The sequence below is a fragment of the Cucumis melo genome, chromosome 6 (assembly GCF_025177605.1).
Source record: "Cucumis melo cultivar AY chromosome 6, USDA_Cmelo_AY_1.0, whole genome shotgun sequence".
NCBI lineage: Eukaryota > Viridiplantae > Streptophyta > Magnoliopsida > Cucurbitales > Cucurbitaceae > Cucumis > Cucumis melo.
The window spans coordinates 2,141,344-2,159,507 of NC_066862.1; the positions used below are offsets into that span (position 1 = coordinate 2,141,344).

General features: G+C 31.3%; 3 protein-coding genes across 3 annotated transcripts; all 3 read right to left on the bottom strand.

Moving 5' to 3' along the window:
• Positions 1-82: 82 nt before the first annotated feature.
• On the bottom strand, positions 83-2,047 carry LOC103483399 (pentatricopeptide repeat-containing protein At1g08070, chloroplastic-like). Its single transcript, XM_008440009.2, has one exon. The coding sequence runs from the start codon at positions 2,045-2,047 to the stop codon at positions 83-85; it is 1,965 nt and encodes a 654-aa protein (XP_008438231.2).
• Positions 2,048-5,940: 3,893 nt separating this feature from the next.
• Positions 5,941-7,452, bottom strand: LOC103483401 (E3 ubiquitin-protein ligase PUB23-like). Its single transcript, XM_008440011.3, has one exon. It carries the CDS (start codon positions 7,364-7,366, stop codon positions 6,119-6,121), a length of 1,248 nt encoding a protein of 415 aa, XP_008438233.2. The 5' UTR covers positions 7,367-7,452; the 3' UTR covers positions 5,941-6,118.
• Positions 7,453-11,993: 4,541 nt separating this feature from the next.
• On the bottom strand, positions 11,994-16,780 carry LOC103483403 (ent-kaurenoic acid oxidase 2-like). Its single transcript, XM_008440012.3, has 7 exons — positions 16,456-16,780; positions 13,831-14,308; positions 13,473-13,736; positions 13,168-13,336; positions 12,580-12,686; positions 12,336-12,457; positions 11,994-12,250 (listed from the first exon to the last, which is right to left on the bottom strand). Exons 1-7 carry the CDS (start codon positions 16,704-16,706, stop codon positions 12,145-12,147), a joined length of 1,497 nt encoding a protein of 498 aa, XP_008438234.2. The 5' UTR covers positions 16,707-16,780; the 3' UTR covers positions 11,994-12,144.
• Positions 16,781-18,164: the final 1,384 nt, after the last annotated feature.

Here is an 18,164-nt window from a genome sequence, read left to right on the forward strand (position 1 = left end):
TTACACTATTTCTGTGGCTGTGATAGGGTAATATCATTCAACTTTTTTTTGCAGTGCCGTGGGTAGGTACATCATACATGCTTCACCAGTAATCTCTGCAAGAACAGGAACCATCTTTGAAGTGGTGGAAACGGTTTCGATCTCTTAACGTAATCTGCCTTTGGTAAATCTTTGAGACTAGTTTTATTAAAGTATGACAGTCTGAGCAGACCCTGAGGTTCTTCAGGATAACAATTCTTCCACCTATCTTTGATTTCAATAAGCCGTAACATAAAGCTAGTTTTTCACTATGTTGAGAAACTGACTCTTCCTTCTTATTATCATCAATGTTGAGTAATACTTCTGAGGTATCTGCAACATAACCTGCCAGCTTCAGTTTCTCTTTAACCTGTCGAAGCATTATAAATATTTCAGCTGTTTCTGGGTGAGAACAATCTCCAGCCAGAAATGAATGGGCGATGTTGTCGATAACAACTGAACTGCAACCAGGTGTTTTCTGAATTCCTTTCTCATTCATTAATTCTCTTACCTTTTTCACTTCATTCCACATTTTCCTTCTTGCATAAATGTTAGAGAGCAAAATGTAGACTCCGTCATTTGTTGGTTCGAGTTTTAGCAGGCATCTCGCAGCCTCCTCTCCTAGCTCAAGATTGTTATATACTCTGCAAGCGCCAAGCATAGAGCCCCATATTGCACCATTTGGCTGTAAAGGCATTACCCGGATAAATTCCCGAGCTTCTGCCAGAAGTCCTGCTCTACATAAAAGATCTACCATGCACCCATAATGCTCCAACTTAAGTCTGATTCCATATAATGCTTCTATTTCATAGAATAGCTTCTTCCCCTCTTGAACTAACCCTGCGTGGCTGCAGGCAGTCAGTACCCCAATGAAAGTTATTTCATCTGGATGTAAGTCTGTCGTCTGCATTAGATGGAACTGAGCTAGAGCCTCCCTGCCAAGGCCGTGTAGAGCTAGACCATTCACCATAGAATTCCAAGAGATCAAATCTCTGTACGACATGCTATCAAAGATTCTTTTAGCAGCATCTATGTCTCCACACTTTGAAAACATGTCAATCAACGAGTTGTTCAAACTGACAGAATGATCCTGCTGAGTCCTGGTAATGTAGTCATGAACCCATCTCCCTGTTTCCAAGTCACCGAGTTGAGCACAGGCCGAAATGACGGCTAGAATCGTAACTTCATTGGGACGCATATTTGAGCCTTCAGCCATTTCTCTAAATAACTGTAACGCCTCTGTGCTTCTATTGTTCTTGACATAACCAAAAATCAATGCCGACCAAGCATATACGTCTTTATCAGACAAATGATCAAACACTTGCCTTGCAGTTTTTAGATCCCCACATTTAGCATACATGTTAACCAAAGCACTTCCTAGCACAGCACAAATCTTCATATCCATCTCCCGAATGTGAGAATGCAGCTTCATTCCAACACCCAAATCTTTTAATTCAGCACAAGCTGATACAAGTGTCGCCATGGTAACTTCATCAGGGCTAAACCCATCTTCCTCCATCTTCTCATACAGTAGCAAAGCCTCATTAGGACAATGATTTTTCGTATAACCACTAATCATCGAAGTCCACACCACTTTGTTTCTATGACCCATTCTCTCAAACAGGAGCCTCGCAGATCTTAAATCTCCACAGGCTGCATACATATTTAACAATGTGGTTTCTATGTATAGGTCCGAATGAAGCATATACTTGACAACTTGGCCATGTAGAATCTTCCCAACTTTGAATTCCAATGAAAGTGCGCAACCCTTTAGAAGAGAAGGAAATGTGAATCTATCAGGAACATTCCTCGACTGCTCGAGCATCTCAGTATAACTTTGGAGTGCCCTTCTCGGCATATTGGAATTCACAAAGCCTCTCAACATGGTATTCCAAGTAAGTATATCCAACTCTCTAGTGTGAGCAAAAACTGAATAAGCATAGCCAACTCCAAGCGAGCCCATTGAGAGGACAAGGGCAATGAGCTTGTTTAATGATGGCTTATGGTGGATGAAGCCTGTAACTACCATTTGTGCATGAAGTTGTTGAAATTCTGTCAATTGTGTCCATTTTGTGCTTTTCTCTAAGAGGGGAAAAATGGGATATGGTTTTTGGTTGAATTTGAGATGGGGTTTTGCTGTGGGTTGGTAAGGGGTGGAATGCCTTGTTGAACATAATGAAGAAACTGTTTGGAGCATATATGAGGATGATTCGCAATGAAGAAGTAGAGGGTTTAGGTCAAAACCATCAGATTTGATTTTGTTTTAATTTTTCTCTATTGGGTTTTAAACTATCTATTGCCAAAGATAAGGTTGCCCATTTGGACCATTCAATTTGAAAGAGATAAGGACATGAATTGACTAATGGATGAGATGAGATTCAACTCGGTCATTAGTGAAATTTTCAACATTAGTCGATTTAGTGTTATGTTTAGTTTAGGTTCACGGATGCCGACCATTTAACTGACGTAAGTTGGACAAAAAAAAAAGTCGGTTTCTTTTCCTTTTTCATTAAAAATAAATTAAGAAGTTAAAAACACTTTTTGGTCCCACAACTTTCATGAAAGTGAAAGTAATTTAGTTTCTGAACTTTATTATTATGTAATACTTCAATCCTTATACTTGAATTTGCACCAATTTAGTTCTAACATAAAGAAGTACATCAAAATGTTAAGAGTTTTTATTTTTGTGTGATGTAGGCTATATATATTTTTTGTAAAAATGTTGAGTTTCTATTTAGTTTATTAGTTTATTTACATAAGAAATTTTATTGAACTTTGTTAATTTTTATAATAGAAATTAAATTGTTACGAATTTTACAGGGGAGGGATTAAATTATTACGAAATAAAATATCAAGACTAAATTTTATAGGGACTAAAAGTAAGTTTCTATTGAATTTGAATATTTTTTATTACTATATTTATGTCTTAAAGAGAAATTTTTTATTTTGTTCTAGGTGGTTTTCGATTTGGTCGGCTAATTTGAGTTGAATGTTATAGATTATATTTATCTCTTTTGGAAAGAAAAATACATATCACACATATTTAATAATTGTTTTTCATTAATATTAAAAATTTAAGAGAATCTTACCCAACCCAACTATGTTCATCATGTATATCTCAATAATTAATTTATATCATATAAGGTTAATATGTAGATGTAAATTTAATATAATATCTCGAAAAATAAATTAGGTCTAACAAGTGAAAAGATGATTGGAGAGAAAATAGGTATACACAACATCTTAAATAACATTGGTTTGATACTATATTAAATAACCAACTAACATATGTCAAGACAAATTTAATAAAAATTTTAACAATCAATTTGAAGAATTCAACTTTTTGGTTGATGTTGTAATTATGACGATTAACTTTTGATAACCAAACTAATTCACTTTCAAATATATAAACTCGATTTTTCTTCTAAAAAAAGAGAAATTATATATATATGGCGATGAATCCATTCAAAGATTTGCCAATAAGCTTTAATGAAGCATGCCATAGTATATGGAAACGAACTGCCATAGACACAAAGGGTAGAATTTGGAGCCAACCGTTTGGTAAGAAATATTTTTCAGTCAAACCTCGTCAAAATACTCTTTTCTCTCTCTCTCTCTCTCTCTTTCTTCTAAATTCCTTTTTGGCCCCAAAAACCAAATTAAAGTTTCTCCATTTTCCATTTGCAACCAACAGCCAACCTCTCTACCGATTAACTTTAATGGGATGTCCCACATTCTTCAAATAATAACTCAAAGTAACTTCTTATGAAAGAAAGGTGTTAATTCATAATTATTCAACTACAAGTAATCTTATTGAAGAAGAATTACGAATGAACCCGTGCATATAAGAAAACTAAGAATAAGAGATTGAAGAGATGGTTCTGTATTGGATAAATATAATTGTCCTTTTATTTTACTCTCGTATTATTGGTGAAATTATACAAAATATCAAACATTTGTTATTTTTAAATATAGCAAAATGAATCAAACTATTGGTAAAATATAGAAGAAAAATGATGGATCTGCAATATACTATTATTATTATATTTGTAAATTTCTTCAAAAGTTTTGTAGAAAAAGAAAATAAACTGTGATGTTACATTTAAAATTTTCACAAAATTTCATTGGAATGTTAGATAAAGATTGAGATCTTAACGCCACACCGGTTTTGGTCATTGGCACAGCTATTTGTGGGTCTAATTTTCATGATAGATTTTTTATAGTTTTGAAATATTTATAAAGCTTTTTCGTTAAAAGTCGAAGATCTTTTTTTTTCTTTCTTTAAATTTAGGCTAAATTAGTTATAAGGAGGTGAGTTGAAGTGGTTGAATAAAATGGGTTGGGTTGGGAGGGTAATTAATGCTGATGTGCACTTTGTTCTTGCTTCCAACATAAGCATTTGGATTATGCATACAAAAGAAAATGGGGGTTTAAAAAGGAACCTTTGTAAAGTGATTTTAAATAATTTTCTCAAGTGGGGTTTGACTATTTTTGGAGATAAAAATGAGTAGAATTGCATAAAAAGATGGACCCAAACAAAGAAATTCAACGGTAAAAAGTGGAGAAATAATAATGGAAAGGAGTGCATCCCTTCTGTTTATCCAAAAGTCTTCAATAACTCAAACATAAAACCATAATGACAAAAGAAAAAGGAAAACAAATACCCCACCAAATCTCTGTTGATTTGAAATTTTATTTTCAAGATTATTAGTTTAATTTGCACAAAATAAAAAGGCTCTATTGGTCAAAATTAAAATAGACTGTTGATGGATTCATGTAGATTTCGAGCTCAAATTCTACCTTTAACTTTGTATTTGTTGAATTTATTTATAAAGGAGCTTGCATTATTATCATTAGTTGGTTAAGCGTAAATTGGTTTTTCATCCTCTTAAGATTGAGGTTGAAATCCTAGTTTTTACTTTTTCTTAAGATTATTTTTACTGAATTATAAAGTTTTTCGTCGACAAAATTTTTGTATCTTTGTTCTAGACGTCGAAGTTCTCATTTTTAGTTAATTTTTCAAAATTTAACTTTAAAAATGGTTATGTAATATAAGGTGTGTAACATTAAATTTTAATTATCATTCTAATCGAGGAATGGTTTTTTTAGTTGTATTTTTTATATAAATTTTGAAGTTGAAACATTGTGATTATTTTAGACAATTCTATTTTATATTAAATAGGTGTATAATTTAAAAAAAAAACATTTGTTAGGCATTCGAAGTAATGTGTTATTGGACGAATTAACTTTCTAATTAATCTACTGTGTGTTACATCATTAAGCTAGGGAGAAATTTATCGGTCGTTGCAAATTTGTTGAACATTGTAACTATAAATTAATGTATAATGATGTATAGGTTTGATTTTTTGATCTCAAAAAAGGTGAGTGGATTAGAATATTTTACCTCCATATACAATGTCTTCATCACTTAAGTTATGTTCGAGTTTGACATTTTCAATTTTTATTTATTTTATGGAAAACTTCTTTAATAACTTACCCCAGTGTGAAAAATGGACAAAAACGTACAAATTTTTAAGATTTGAAAAAGTGATTTTAATAATAATTAAATAAATAGTTTAAAAAACTCAATACATAAGCTAAATTTTTAAGAACAAACAGAGAAGAATATTTACAAATTTAGTTTATAAGTTGGGATCTTAATATTGAATTTCCATCAATATGTCGATACTTATACACTCCATGAGTTTGATATTGATATGAGGGATAAATCGGTATTTAATTATATCATAGAAAAAATCTCAAAAGCACAAAAAATAAACATTAAGATGAAACTAATATAAATATAATATAAACAAAACCATCTAGTTCATAGTTAGCTCAACAAATCTACCATCGTAAGCTTTGATCTAAATAGAAAGGAAAAAAAAAATGAATCCAAACCATTTTCACTACACAAACAAATGAGTAACCCAAAAACAAAACTCAATCATCATATATTGAAAAAAAAAACACCCTATTCAATTACTATATATTTCCAAAACTCAATTAAGATTGAGCAAAAATGTGTTACAAACGCCATATGAATATTATTATTATTTCCTATAGTATGTTGATTTGATTTCTTTAGCAAAGATCAATATCATTCATCATTCACAAACTTCAAATAATTCTTCAACTCACTGGGAAAACAAGGACTACGCCTCCATTTATTCCCATGCATCTTCAAAATCTTGATCACCTTCTCCTTCGTCGAACTCCGGCCACCGTCACCGACACCGACGCTGTCCATGTGTAATATCATCAGCAGCTTCTTCACTGCCCCACATGCCATCATCTCATCTACAACCCTTTCCCTTGGGTGAAAACTACTAATCCAAAGCAAAATCTTCACTCCAATTTTTGTTGCTACATATGAAACATTCAAAATCTTCTTAGTCACAGCTGCAATTCCCATCCCATGTTCTACCAAAGCCAATCTCCCTTCTGCACATTCACATAAACTCTGCAAAATCTGCAGCATTCTCTCGCATTTCGATCTCCCCGACTCCGGTAAAAGCTCGATCAGAATCCACACTGCCCCAGCTTCGATCGCCTTCACTCGACTCCTTTTCGAGGATGAGAGAATTCCTATCATTACATCTAATGCACATGAGCTAGCCTTTGTGGGAAATTCGTCCGAGACAAGTTCCAACAATGGCTTGAAGAAATCAATCGCCTGTTCTTCCATAACAGATCCCCAATTGTAATTGGTGTTTTTAGCAATATTTCTAAGGATTTTCACAGCGTAAAAACGCCCTTCTGCACTTCCCCTTTGTAGAACAACAGTAATCGATTTCATCAATTCTTCTCTCTTATACATTTCGTCGAACAGTTTATCTTCATTTGAAATCGGAAACTGACACAGAACGCCCAAAGCCTCTTCACAAGTCTCCAACGTCGAGAAATCAGAACAATCAATGAGAATTTGAATCACAACATTAACAACAATCCCAATCCCACTCAATCTAACAAATTCCGATTTCATCCCATCATTCATTTCGATCATCGATCTCAATTTCCTCAAAGAACTAACCTTGAATGGAGAAGACTCAACAGTGGCAAGAAGCGACGAGACTTCCTCGAGCGCCGTCGCCGGCGTCGAGGCAGAATCGTTGATTTTCCAAGCGAGAATGAGGCGTTTGAGAGTGAGATTAGGGGTGATGACGAAGTCGTCAGCACCGGCAGCGAGTGTCTGCATCGTGGCCGGACAAGTTTTTTTGTTGTAAGTGAAAAGCCATTTTTCGATGCTCTTTCTGTCGTAGGTAACGCCAGTAGAGACGGTGACCGGATCTTCCATGAGCTCCATGGAAATGGGACATCGAAAAAGAGGAGGAAAATCGGAATCCATTGATGATCGAAGAATTTTTTTTCTTTTATGTTAAGCTCTCAAACGTTCCAATGGCGACAGAGAGAAGGAGAAGGGTCTTATAGGGAAGCTGCTTGTAAGATGACGTCATAAACCCTTTTGACAATTTCTTTATTTTTTTTGAAATAAAAGAAAAGTAATTATTAGAATAAATAAATGAAAGTCAAATGAAATCGGTGGGGATGCAAATGCAAGCTGTTTTGTTATAAATGGGAACCAATACCAAACCTCTAGTCTTTCTATTTTTATGATATTTAATTTCTTGGTATTTGCAATTTCCCCCCTCCACTTTTGGTCAATTCCCCCCCTCTTTTTTAAGATTTAAACATAAAATACATATAGGTGAGCATGATAAACCGAAAAACTGAGCCGACCAACCAAACCGAAGTCGGTCAGTTGAAAAACGAGAGGGATTGGTCGGGTCGATTTCAAAAAGTTTCAAATCAAGAATTTCCAAAAAAAATATTTTTTATGTGTTAAACCGACCCAACCAACCCTTACTCATCGATGCGGAGGTCGGTTTAACATTTTACTAAACCGACTAGGTTGGTTTTAAATCATAATATAAAAAAAAATAAAAAAATCGATCATGATGGATCGATGATCACCCCTAAAATACATAGGAAATTTATGTATCACTAACTAAATTTAGAGTATGTTTGGATTACATTTTCAACTGTTTAATTTAAAAAACAAGTTATTTTGAAAAAAAGAAAAAAACGAGTTTGGAAGTACTCAAAATAGATTTTAAAAAGACAAAACATTTTTTTGGTAAGTCAATATACAAACAAACCCTTAATTTTAAATTATAGGTTAAAGGATTGAGTATGTGAATAATGAAAGAGCAAGAAGAATAGGAATTGGCATGTAGATGTAGATACCAAAAATGCAATATATTTTTCCACCCAAATGTTACCCAAAGTAAAATTTTGACCATTTTCATTCTTTTATATATTTTTGATTATGAAATTAATTTGGTAATATTGTGATTGTCTTATTAATTTGTAGTTGAACCAACTCAGTCTTAATGCATAGGGGTTGGATGCATCACAAGTAGGGCATTGACAATTCTTTTTTAATCATTATTTCCCTTTTTTTTTTTTAATGTCTAAAAATGCATTCATGTTACCCCAATAACCCAATTTATTGTTAAAAAATGTTCATCCAAATTTTCAATAATAATACTAACCATCGTTCTTAGCACGTATTCGTACCAAAATTTTAAGGTTAGGAATTAGTATTAGGATAGATTTCATATACTTAAGAAGCATAGCTCGACTATAATTAATATATAATTGTTTTCTTTAATATTATTATTTGAAATTGGGAGTAATTCTACCAAAGTTTCTCCTTTTTATCTATAATAAATTTATAATGAAATTGTCTTTTCTTAGTTTCAAAATCATTCATATCCTAAAAAGTTTCAAAAACTACTCCTTGTGGGTATTTTGGTTGAATACATCGTGGGTATCTTCCAAATAAAACACTGTTATCTTACTATATAATTTGTAGAAATATTGGGAACCATGTCGAAATTCGAATCTAACTCACATGAAAATCATCAAGACATCGTACCTAATAACAAAGTTTGAACGAGGAAAATTATTTCAAAATACAAAATTTCTAAAAATATATATCGTAGCAAAATATCATCCTCTATCTACGATAGTTCACGATAAGTTGAAATAAACTACTATCTATGTCTATCATGACAATAATATATCGTAGTTTATTGTAATCTATCGTATATAGATTATGATATTTTGTAAATATTTTATTATGTTGTATGTCAGTTAAAAAAATCTCAATTCTAATAAATGTGAAAATAAAGCAAAATAGAGGGTTTTATAGTTAAAAAAAAAAGAATAAAAATAGAAAAGGGTTGACTTTGGAAAAGAGGAAGGTATTGTAAATTGAATTAGATCCGAAAGACTTGCCGGGATTAAGATTAATCCACTTTTATACGTATTTTCATTATTTTAAAAGTATGTGTGTTTGTGTATATATAATTATTTTATTAATTAAACCCAAAAATGTGGGAAAATGTTTATTCAATAAATCCTCCCTGGACATTTGAATTGAACTCTATTCCCTCTCTATTACTCTAAATTATTCTTTCAATATATATATATATAACAATTCTAAATTATTAATTTAAACTAATAAGAGAGAGTAATTAATGCTTAATAATCTCATTTTCCTTCCTCTGAGGTTCAAACTGAAACAAAAGTCGATGCCTTTATCTTTCATCTCTCTTTTTTTTATTTAGTGTATTGACAATTTTTTTATATATGTGTGGGTTTAGACTACTACTGCTAATAATAATTAATGCTTAATAATCTCATTTTATTTCTTTTGTGTGTGTGTTTGATGAGTTGAATTAAACGTTTCAACTCCAATGAAAAAAATTATATTAAATAATTATCATCGAGCTAGCTAGCTAGCTTACTTTGAGAAAAACGTTTTTTTTTTTTTTCTTCATTTAAATTCCAATGTTTGATACATAATTATCAATCTAAACAAAAAAAAGCAAAATTTGTGAAGCGAAAGAATAATCATTTCAAAGTCAAAGCTCTGATTTTGCTTTGAAATTATAGTAATTTTAGGGTAAATTTCTCAATTTTCATTTTTATATATGTATGTACGTTTCTATTGATAAATATTTTAATTTCTCTTTTAAGAATCCGATGTCAAACAAACAAAAAGGATAGAATTATTAAAAGGTTACATCATGTGACCAATCTATTTTATCAACGAGATAAATGAGAATTAGTTTAAATTTTTTTAAACTCGTAAGGTGATCTTCTAACACTCCTTTTCAAGCTAAAATATGAACCAAAATATTTCATGTTTGACAAATTCTAATTTCATGAAGTTAATTACAATTAAATAAGGTCGTTGATTATATGATAAAAGAAAATTGAAGACTACGTATAAATGATAAAATGGAAAAGGAAACCCAATTCTCACACTCAACTAAAAAGAGAGAATTTGAATGGACTTTGAAATAATATTGTGAGTTACCAAAACATTTACTTGATCAAAGCTCACTTATGTGGGAGAAGAATAATATCTATTCATAATGTAAAAAAGAAATCATCAAAGTCAAAATAGATTATCATTCCTTATCCTAATGTTGCCTAGACAGTGATGGTTAGCAAACAAAAACTTACAAGAAACTACTAAAGTTCCATCAAACTTTTATTAATAAATTAGAAAAAACATAAAGGAGCAATCATTGGTGATTATGTACAAATTGCAATTGCATAGTAAAACTTAATTTCTAATGTTTCATGTTTGTATTTACTGGGTCTTTTAGTTTCGATTATATGTTTAGGGTTGTACATGATAGATTGGTTGGTCGGAAAAAAATCCAAATCAATGAATTTTCAGATAAATAATTCAAACAATTAAAATGATCGACCAACCAAAATAGAATGGATTAGTGACCCATTTAAACACACCATCGAAAGTTTAAAAAATTAGTAGTTTTTTTATTTAGTTGAAAATCTTAGCTAAATATTTTTTTTGAAAGTGTAAGAGCACAATAGACCTAAACTTAAAAAGTGTATAATTAAACATGTAATTTCATATTAGATTCAAAGTTTGTTCCTTTCTGTTTTCACTTAAAATCCATCTAATATCATGTGAAGAACACAACACAACACACGACATAAATTTGAATATAAAAACATTTAAAAGCAATGATAATATACTTTAATTTTTTTCTACTATGAATGTGTTATTTAAATTAAAGTCAAAGGATATGAGATGTCTTTATCCTGAATTTAAGGGAAATTCAAGAACTAAAAACTAATTAATTAATTAATCGATGGGAAATTATGTGAAAAGAACATCATAGGAAGTCTCATAAGAGTTCACATTTTCTGCTGCCTCCTCTCTTTTCTATTCAACAACAAAATACTTTTAAGATTCAGTCCTTGTCAAGTTGGAATGAAATTTCTTACAAACATACTTCTACTATTTACAAACTTATGCATAGTGTGTGAAAATTCAAATTCAAATTCAAATTCAAATTTGAATTTATTGTTTGTTGGTTTTGAAAGATTCATAAAAACTGAAAGGTGTTTTCAAAACTATTAATTTGGCACAGATTCATAAAAACCAATCCTTCCTTATACAACAACCTTTAATTTGGCTTCAAACAAAAGGAAGAAGAAGAAAAAAACGATGTATTCAATGAGAAGTTTGTCTCTCAATAGAGCTCTCTCTCTTGAATGAAAGATTCAAAATTTTCAACATCCTAAACTTATTCTACTTTCTCCCACTTCAAGTCAATAATCAACTTGTTGACCAAAACGCTCCCTTTAAAGTTCTGAATCTAAATTGAAACCTAAAATTATGTGATGGTTGCTTGCTGCCTATAGTTAGTAGATCAGGACCATATCAATCTAGGTCCTAACTTCAATCCAAAAATTTCCAAGGATTTCCTAAAAGCCAGATAATATTACTACTTTTGAAAAAGTAAAAGATATAGTATTGGATAATTTTATAATTTAGCCATATAACTTGTAACAGTGACTTCAAAACACATCATTTTCAGAAGCAGCAAGGGTATGGAATTATAGAGCATGGAAAAGTTAGAAAGAAGACAAACTGTAGCAACTTTAAATTTATTTGAACGAGGATTCCAGTACAAAATTCACTACAAATGACACAAAAGAAGAATCCAAGATTTGGAATGCAATGTGTCTATCTGTGAACACCCATTATACTACATAACAAACTATAAACTCTCCTCACACAACAGTGCTGGAATTCTTACTGATTTTAGCCAAGCAATTGTCCTTTGGCCTTGAATGGGGCAGATACAAGATTGGACAATCAGGGGTCAGCCATTCAAGCCTGTAAAGAAAATCAACACGATCAACAACACAAATTGTTAATACAAAAAAATTCGTTAGGTTCTGTGTTTTCCAAGTGAACTTACTTGTAATTGAGGAGAAAATAGTGAATGAAAATACAAATCTCCAATTTGGCTAGATCATTTCCTGGGCACAGCCTGCTTCCTGCTCCAAATGGAAGAAACTCTCCTGCTTTTGGGATAAATCCCTTTATACAAATACCAAACACAGTGTGGATATCACACATTAAAATTAGAGATGGATTTCATTTGATGTGATATAACTTGAATTCTTGTAAAAAGGATATTGAAACTATGAGTTTTAACTTACATCCCATCTTGAAGGATCAAATTTCTTTGGGTCTGGGTAAACTTCATCGTCATAGTGAATGCTTCTGAACCAAGCCAGCACTTTCCAACCCTTGGGAATTAGATAGCCTGCAATCACACAAACATCATTCATACAATGGAGAAATAAACAAGACGAAATAATTATTCAGTGCCCATCTACCTCCTAACACTTGGATGCATTGGAAAAATTGTTCATGTATTTGAAAACCCGACTGTTTTCTAATAACCTCTTGGTATAAGTTTGAACTACGTTTGTAGTTCATCTTTCATATATTCAATTAGTGCAAAATTGCTAGCCACATTGTAGCAGATTTATTGAATAATTTCTCAATTACATGGTTAAACCAAATTTTCAATCTCTCTCGCAAATATGTAATGGTATGAAACGACCAACCACATTGTTTCAATTCAAATGAGAGAGAGGCTAAAACATTCAATAATTACTACTCTAGCGATTTCTATATTGTCAATTTGAGAATAGTTAATCAGTAGAGTTGATGGTTTGATCCTCCATCGTTAAAATGTAGACTGCTAATACGACATTCAAAAAAATGAGAGATGGGTATACCATTAAGATTGACATCCATTTGTGCTTCTCTGAAGACAACAAGGGAGAATGACACATAGCGAAGAGTTTCATCGACCACTTTCGAGAGATATTCCATTTCCCTGCATTCTTTCAATGTCAATCCCTTTTGACCTGGGGGCCTCCTTCTCACAATCTCCTCCTGTTCCTCCTGTTCAGTTTATTAAACCAACTTTTATCATGATTGATCTTATATGATACCACACAAATTTTATCACCAAGTATGAAAATATGACATGATTTTGAGTAACCAAACAAGCTAATTAAGATCCTAACTTTATATATACCTTGGCTTTCTTGAGAACTTCTGGGTGTTGATTCAACAAAATAGTTGCCCACATCATGGTATGGCCGGAAGATTCATGACCTGCATTCAAGTACATCACCAGAATGTCAATGATCTCCTCATCAGTCAATTTTCTGCCATTTTCATCTTCAACATCAATCAGAGCGTCCATCATGTCCTTCCTCTTCGGCGCCCATTTGCCCAATCTTCGCTTCCTTCGCTCCGTCACAATTCCTTGCAACGCAGCCACAAGATTCTTCCGAGCCTAAACATGTAACCGGTGGTGTTTAATCGATCAAACAAATTCCAGAATCCAAAGTACATTTTTCGTAATTGATTGAGGCAAAATTATCAAATACCTTGAGTGCTTTGTGGTAAGCAAATCCAGGAAGGTTAATTCTCAAGGCTCGAACACCATAGTTAAGCCGAGTATACTCCTTCTCTAAAGATTCCATTACCGATTCGCTCTCCGCGCTAAGGAAAATGTACATGATAATGGTGAATGTGAGCTTACGAAGTTGAGTTAAGAATTCGATTGGTCCCATAGTCGACCATTTATCCAAGGATTTTAATACATTCTCTTCAATGTAAGGAATGTAGTTGCTCAAAGCTTCGAAGCCGTTCACCGGAGCAGAGGTTAACCGGCGGAGGCGCTTGTGTTCCTCGACCGGCATTTCAATGAATGACTTCTTTCCAATGAGCTCTACGGCTGCGCGTGGCCAACCGGGTTGGAAGGCTTCGTCGTCGGTCAGAACTTTCCGGCATGTCTCCGGCGTCGTCACGACCACGCTAGGGTTTCCAAACAAATGAACTTTGTACACTCCGATTTTCCCAAACCTACAATTAATTAAAATAATTAGATTTCTAATCTCCTCATTATTCATAGATAATTGTTTGTTTAAATAAAGAAGAAAAAAAAAACTCAAATTCAATCATCTCTAAATAAATCTTAGTAAAAATGCATTCTTTTCATCCACTTTGAAATTTTTCATAGACATTTTTTATTTTTTTTAGTGCATCTATGATATTAAAAATATAATGGATAAAATTAGAAGATTAAAAATATGATATTAAAATACATGTGGATATTTCAAAATTTCTATAGATGTCATCAAATTAAAAAAAAAAAAAGCTATTGAAATATTAAAAAGAAGCACCATAAATTATGTTATGATAGAGGAAATGAGATGTTCGGTTTCAAATAGTTTATAAGATAATTCAAAAGTGATATTATGAATGAAATATATAATTTATAGGTTTTTATTATTTATAAGAGTGACCTAGAAAATGATGAGACAAAGAATTCCTAGATTTGAGCAAAACATAAGATGAACACAAGACAAAATTGTCCACTTTTTTTTTTTTTTTCTTTCTTTCACTAGAGATGTCTAAACAATTAAATTTAGGAACCACACACCGACATCGAAATTATTCCAATAAATTCAATTTTCAATTTCTTATTTAAAAATACATACGAACCGTGGTTGTAATTTAAATAAAAATAATGTTCACGATGCATCTATATATTTTCTTATTTATAATTCTACCTCAAAATAGTTTGAATTTCAAATATATATTATCATAAATAAAATTAAAATAAACTATATCCTAAACACAAACAATAATAACTAATTTCGAGCCATCGTGAATTCACAACACCACCCGTCTCAATAAATTGAGCTTGATCATGTAGGACTTATTTGGATTAATTTTTTTAAGAATTTAAAAGGTTTTAAAAAATGAATAATATTGGAGCATTTTTATATAAAGAATAAAATAAATGAAAACATTTTTAGAAAAAAAAAAAAAAAGAAAAGAAAAAAACAAGTTGAGTTAAATTCATTGTATGTCTGTCTGTCTGTCTGCTTACTTCACTCACACAATTCTCTACACTTTTTCATGCATGCCGTTCGAAACGCTTCCAGGGACATTATTGTAATTTTGTTCCCTTGTCCTTTTCTTCGTTAAAAGAAAATAGAAACACAAACTATTCGTTAAAATAAATAAATAAATAGCGAATAAGAAAAAAGAAATTAGAGTTTTGAGAAAAGGAATTCTTCATGAGGAAGGAAGAGATTGTAAAAAATGAAAATACAAAACTACAATTTCGAGCTCATAAACCTTTAAAAGTACTAAAATAGCCCTCGTTCTCTTTACATAATTTAAAAACCTGAATTGTATATCTCTGTCGTTTGTCAGAAATGAGACAGAAAAAAAAAAAAGAAAAAACGCAAATAAAACATTCAACTTCTCAATGATATGATCAAACTGTCATTCTTATCCTCATAACAATTGTTCTTAAAAAAACAAATTACTTTCTTAAAAACCATTTGTTTTATATGTTTTCTCGATGGTTATATAAGATATATTTATCTTTTTATCGAAGATATTATTATTTGTTCAAGTAACTTAATCCATCTAGCGTAGATGTTTTAGTGAATCTAAGAAGAATTAAATAATAGTAAATCTCTAGGTATGGCAAAAACCTTCCTTGAGAGATTCAAGGATTCGATCAAATTCTTATATAGAAATGATAAATCGTTTTTTTATAAATCAAACATTCAAATTTTATCTTTTTATGAAGTAAAAGAAGATAAAAACGTCCATTAATCATGCATGCAACAACACTCACACCAAGGTATATTGGCTCTTACTAACTTTTGGAGAAAGAATATTAAAAAAATATATATCCATAGAGAAGGGGAAAAAAATATCAGTTTATATGTATTTCGACTTAAAAAAAATTAATTTTTTATAATTTTCAAAAGAAATATCATATTTTAAGGAGTCGAAGTAATTCTACTTCTTCGCAACTAAAACATGTCAGTACATTATTCAACCATGCATGTAATTGTTAAGCGGCGACGGACACCCACATCGAGATATCCGCTCCCAATTATCTCTAGAGAGAGGAAACAATAATTTAAAAGACAAATCAAAAGAGAAAGAGAAAGAGAGAGAGATAAATTATTAAAAAGGAAGACCTGGAAACATAGCTATCAATGAAGGTTTCAGGATTCTTAGACTTGAAGGCTCTAAGAAAACCCAACATATTTCCAATTAAAGGCCATCCCAAATCCCCAGGCGGCAGAGCCATCCGCCGCTCCCCCAATTTCGCTTCATAAATCCACTCGTTGAAACTCTTCGCCGCCCATTTCACCACCGCAAAGAACACCGCCGCCGCACCCGCCACTACCGTCACCGCCGCAGCCGTTCCCCAACTCACCTCCATCATAATTTTAGTTTATATTTTTTCTACCTAATATATAATATATATGTATAATGGATTTTATATTGAACAAATAAGGATGGAGTATTTTGTTTTTCCCCTCCCCCCCCCAACAACTCCCCTATTTATACACAAAACCTTCGCTGCATCGTTACTTTGGCTGCTTACATGGCAATATATTTTTATATTTGGTAAATCACTGTTGTCTACTGATTGTTTTTCCTTAAATAAAAATCGCTGGCATTATTTTAATAAAAAATAATTATAAATAAATAAATAAATAAAAGAATATATGCTTTTTATTTATTTTAATAATATCATGTCACGTGGTCTTAGGTCACGTGTTGTGGAATGATATGTATGTGTATTTACAATAAACACCAAGTCTTCTTTTGTATATAAGCATGTTTGTCTTGTGGGTTGGAAATGTACTTCTAATTTTTTTCATTTTGTTCTATCTAATAATAAATTGATTTTTAAATAATGCATAAACCAAAATAAATAAAATTTAAGAGTAAGAAATATTATTTTAATAATTTTTATCATTAATAAATTAGAATGTGATTTTTCGATAGTTGTGCATTTTCTATATTACCGATATTTTAATCGTCGAGAAAAGATAAAACGAATTTCATGATTTGTAAGTATTATATATTTATATCATTTTAATTTTTAAATCAACAATTATTCTACCTTAGTTAACTTCCAAATGGTATCTCTAAACTTTATTCAATTCAAGATAAATGATTTTGATTTTTATGTCATTAATTAATTAGAATAAACAATTCTAGATATGTAGTTTTCATTAGGTAGAATAATTAAACTATTAGAACATCTGAACAAGCTTTTGTTCAATTTAATAATGTATACTTAAAGTCTTAAAACATTTAATTTTTTACATGCAAAAGTATATATTGAGTTAAAAATAATATAATAAATTTGAAAGGTTGTTTATATTAAAAGAACCCAAAATTATTAACAACGTGATATCCTAATTTTAGTTTTTTTTTTAATATATGTCTAAAGTTACTTGTGTTGGTGTCTATTTATTTTTGTTTGATTTGTCTTGATTTTAGAAATGGAAATTTTTAGGTATATTTGAAAGAACTTTGTAATTATTAGTCCATGCATAAGAAATTGTTTTTTTTTAATACTTAAAAAGATGTATTTGAATGTATTGAGGTGTTTGGAAACTACTCGTTTTTAGAAAATAAATTTGTTTGAGGAAAAGAAATTAACTTTTTAGAAAATTAATTTTTTAGTATTTAAAAGTATAAGAACAAAATTTAGCTCTCACCTAGTTCTCTACTTCATTCCTATCACATGTCGTGGTCGGCCACCTCTAACAACCTACACTACTTCGGTAAAATTGTTGGCAACCGTATTCTACGACCTTCAATAGAAACCAACTATTGATCTTAAGTATGCTTCAGTTGCACCACCTAGCATCCAGGCACCATCGCA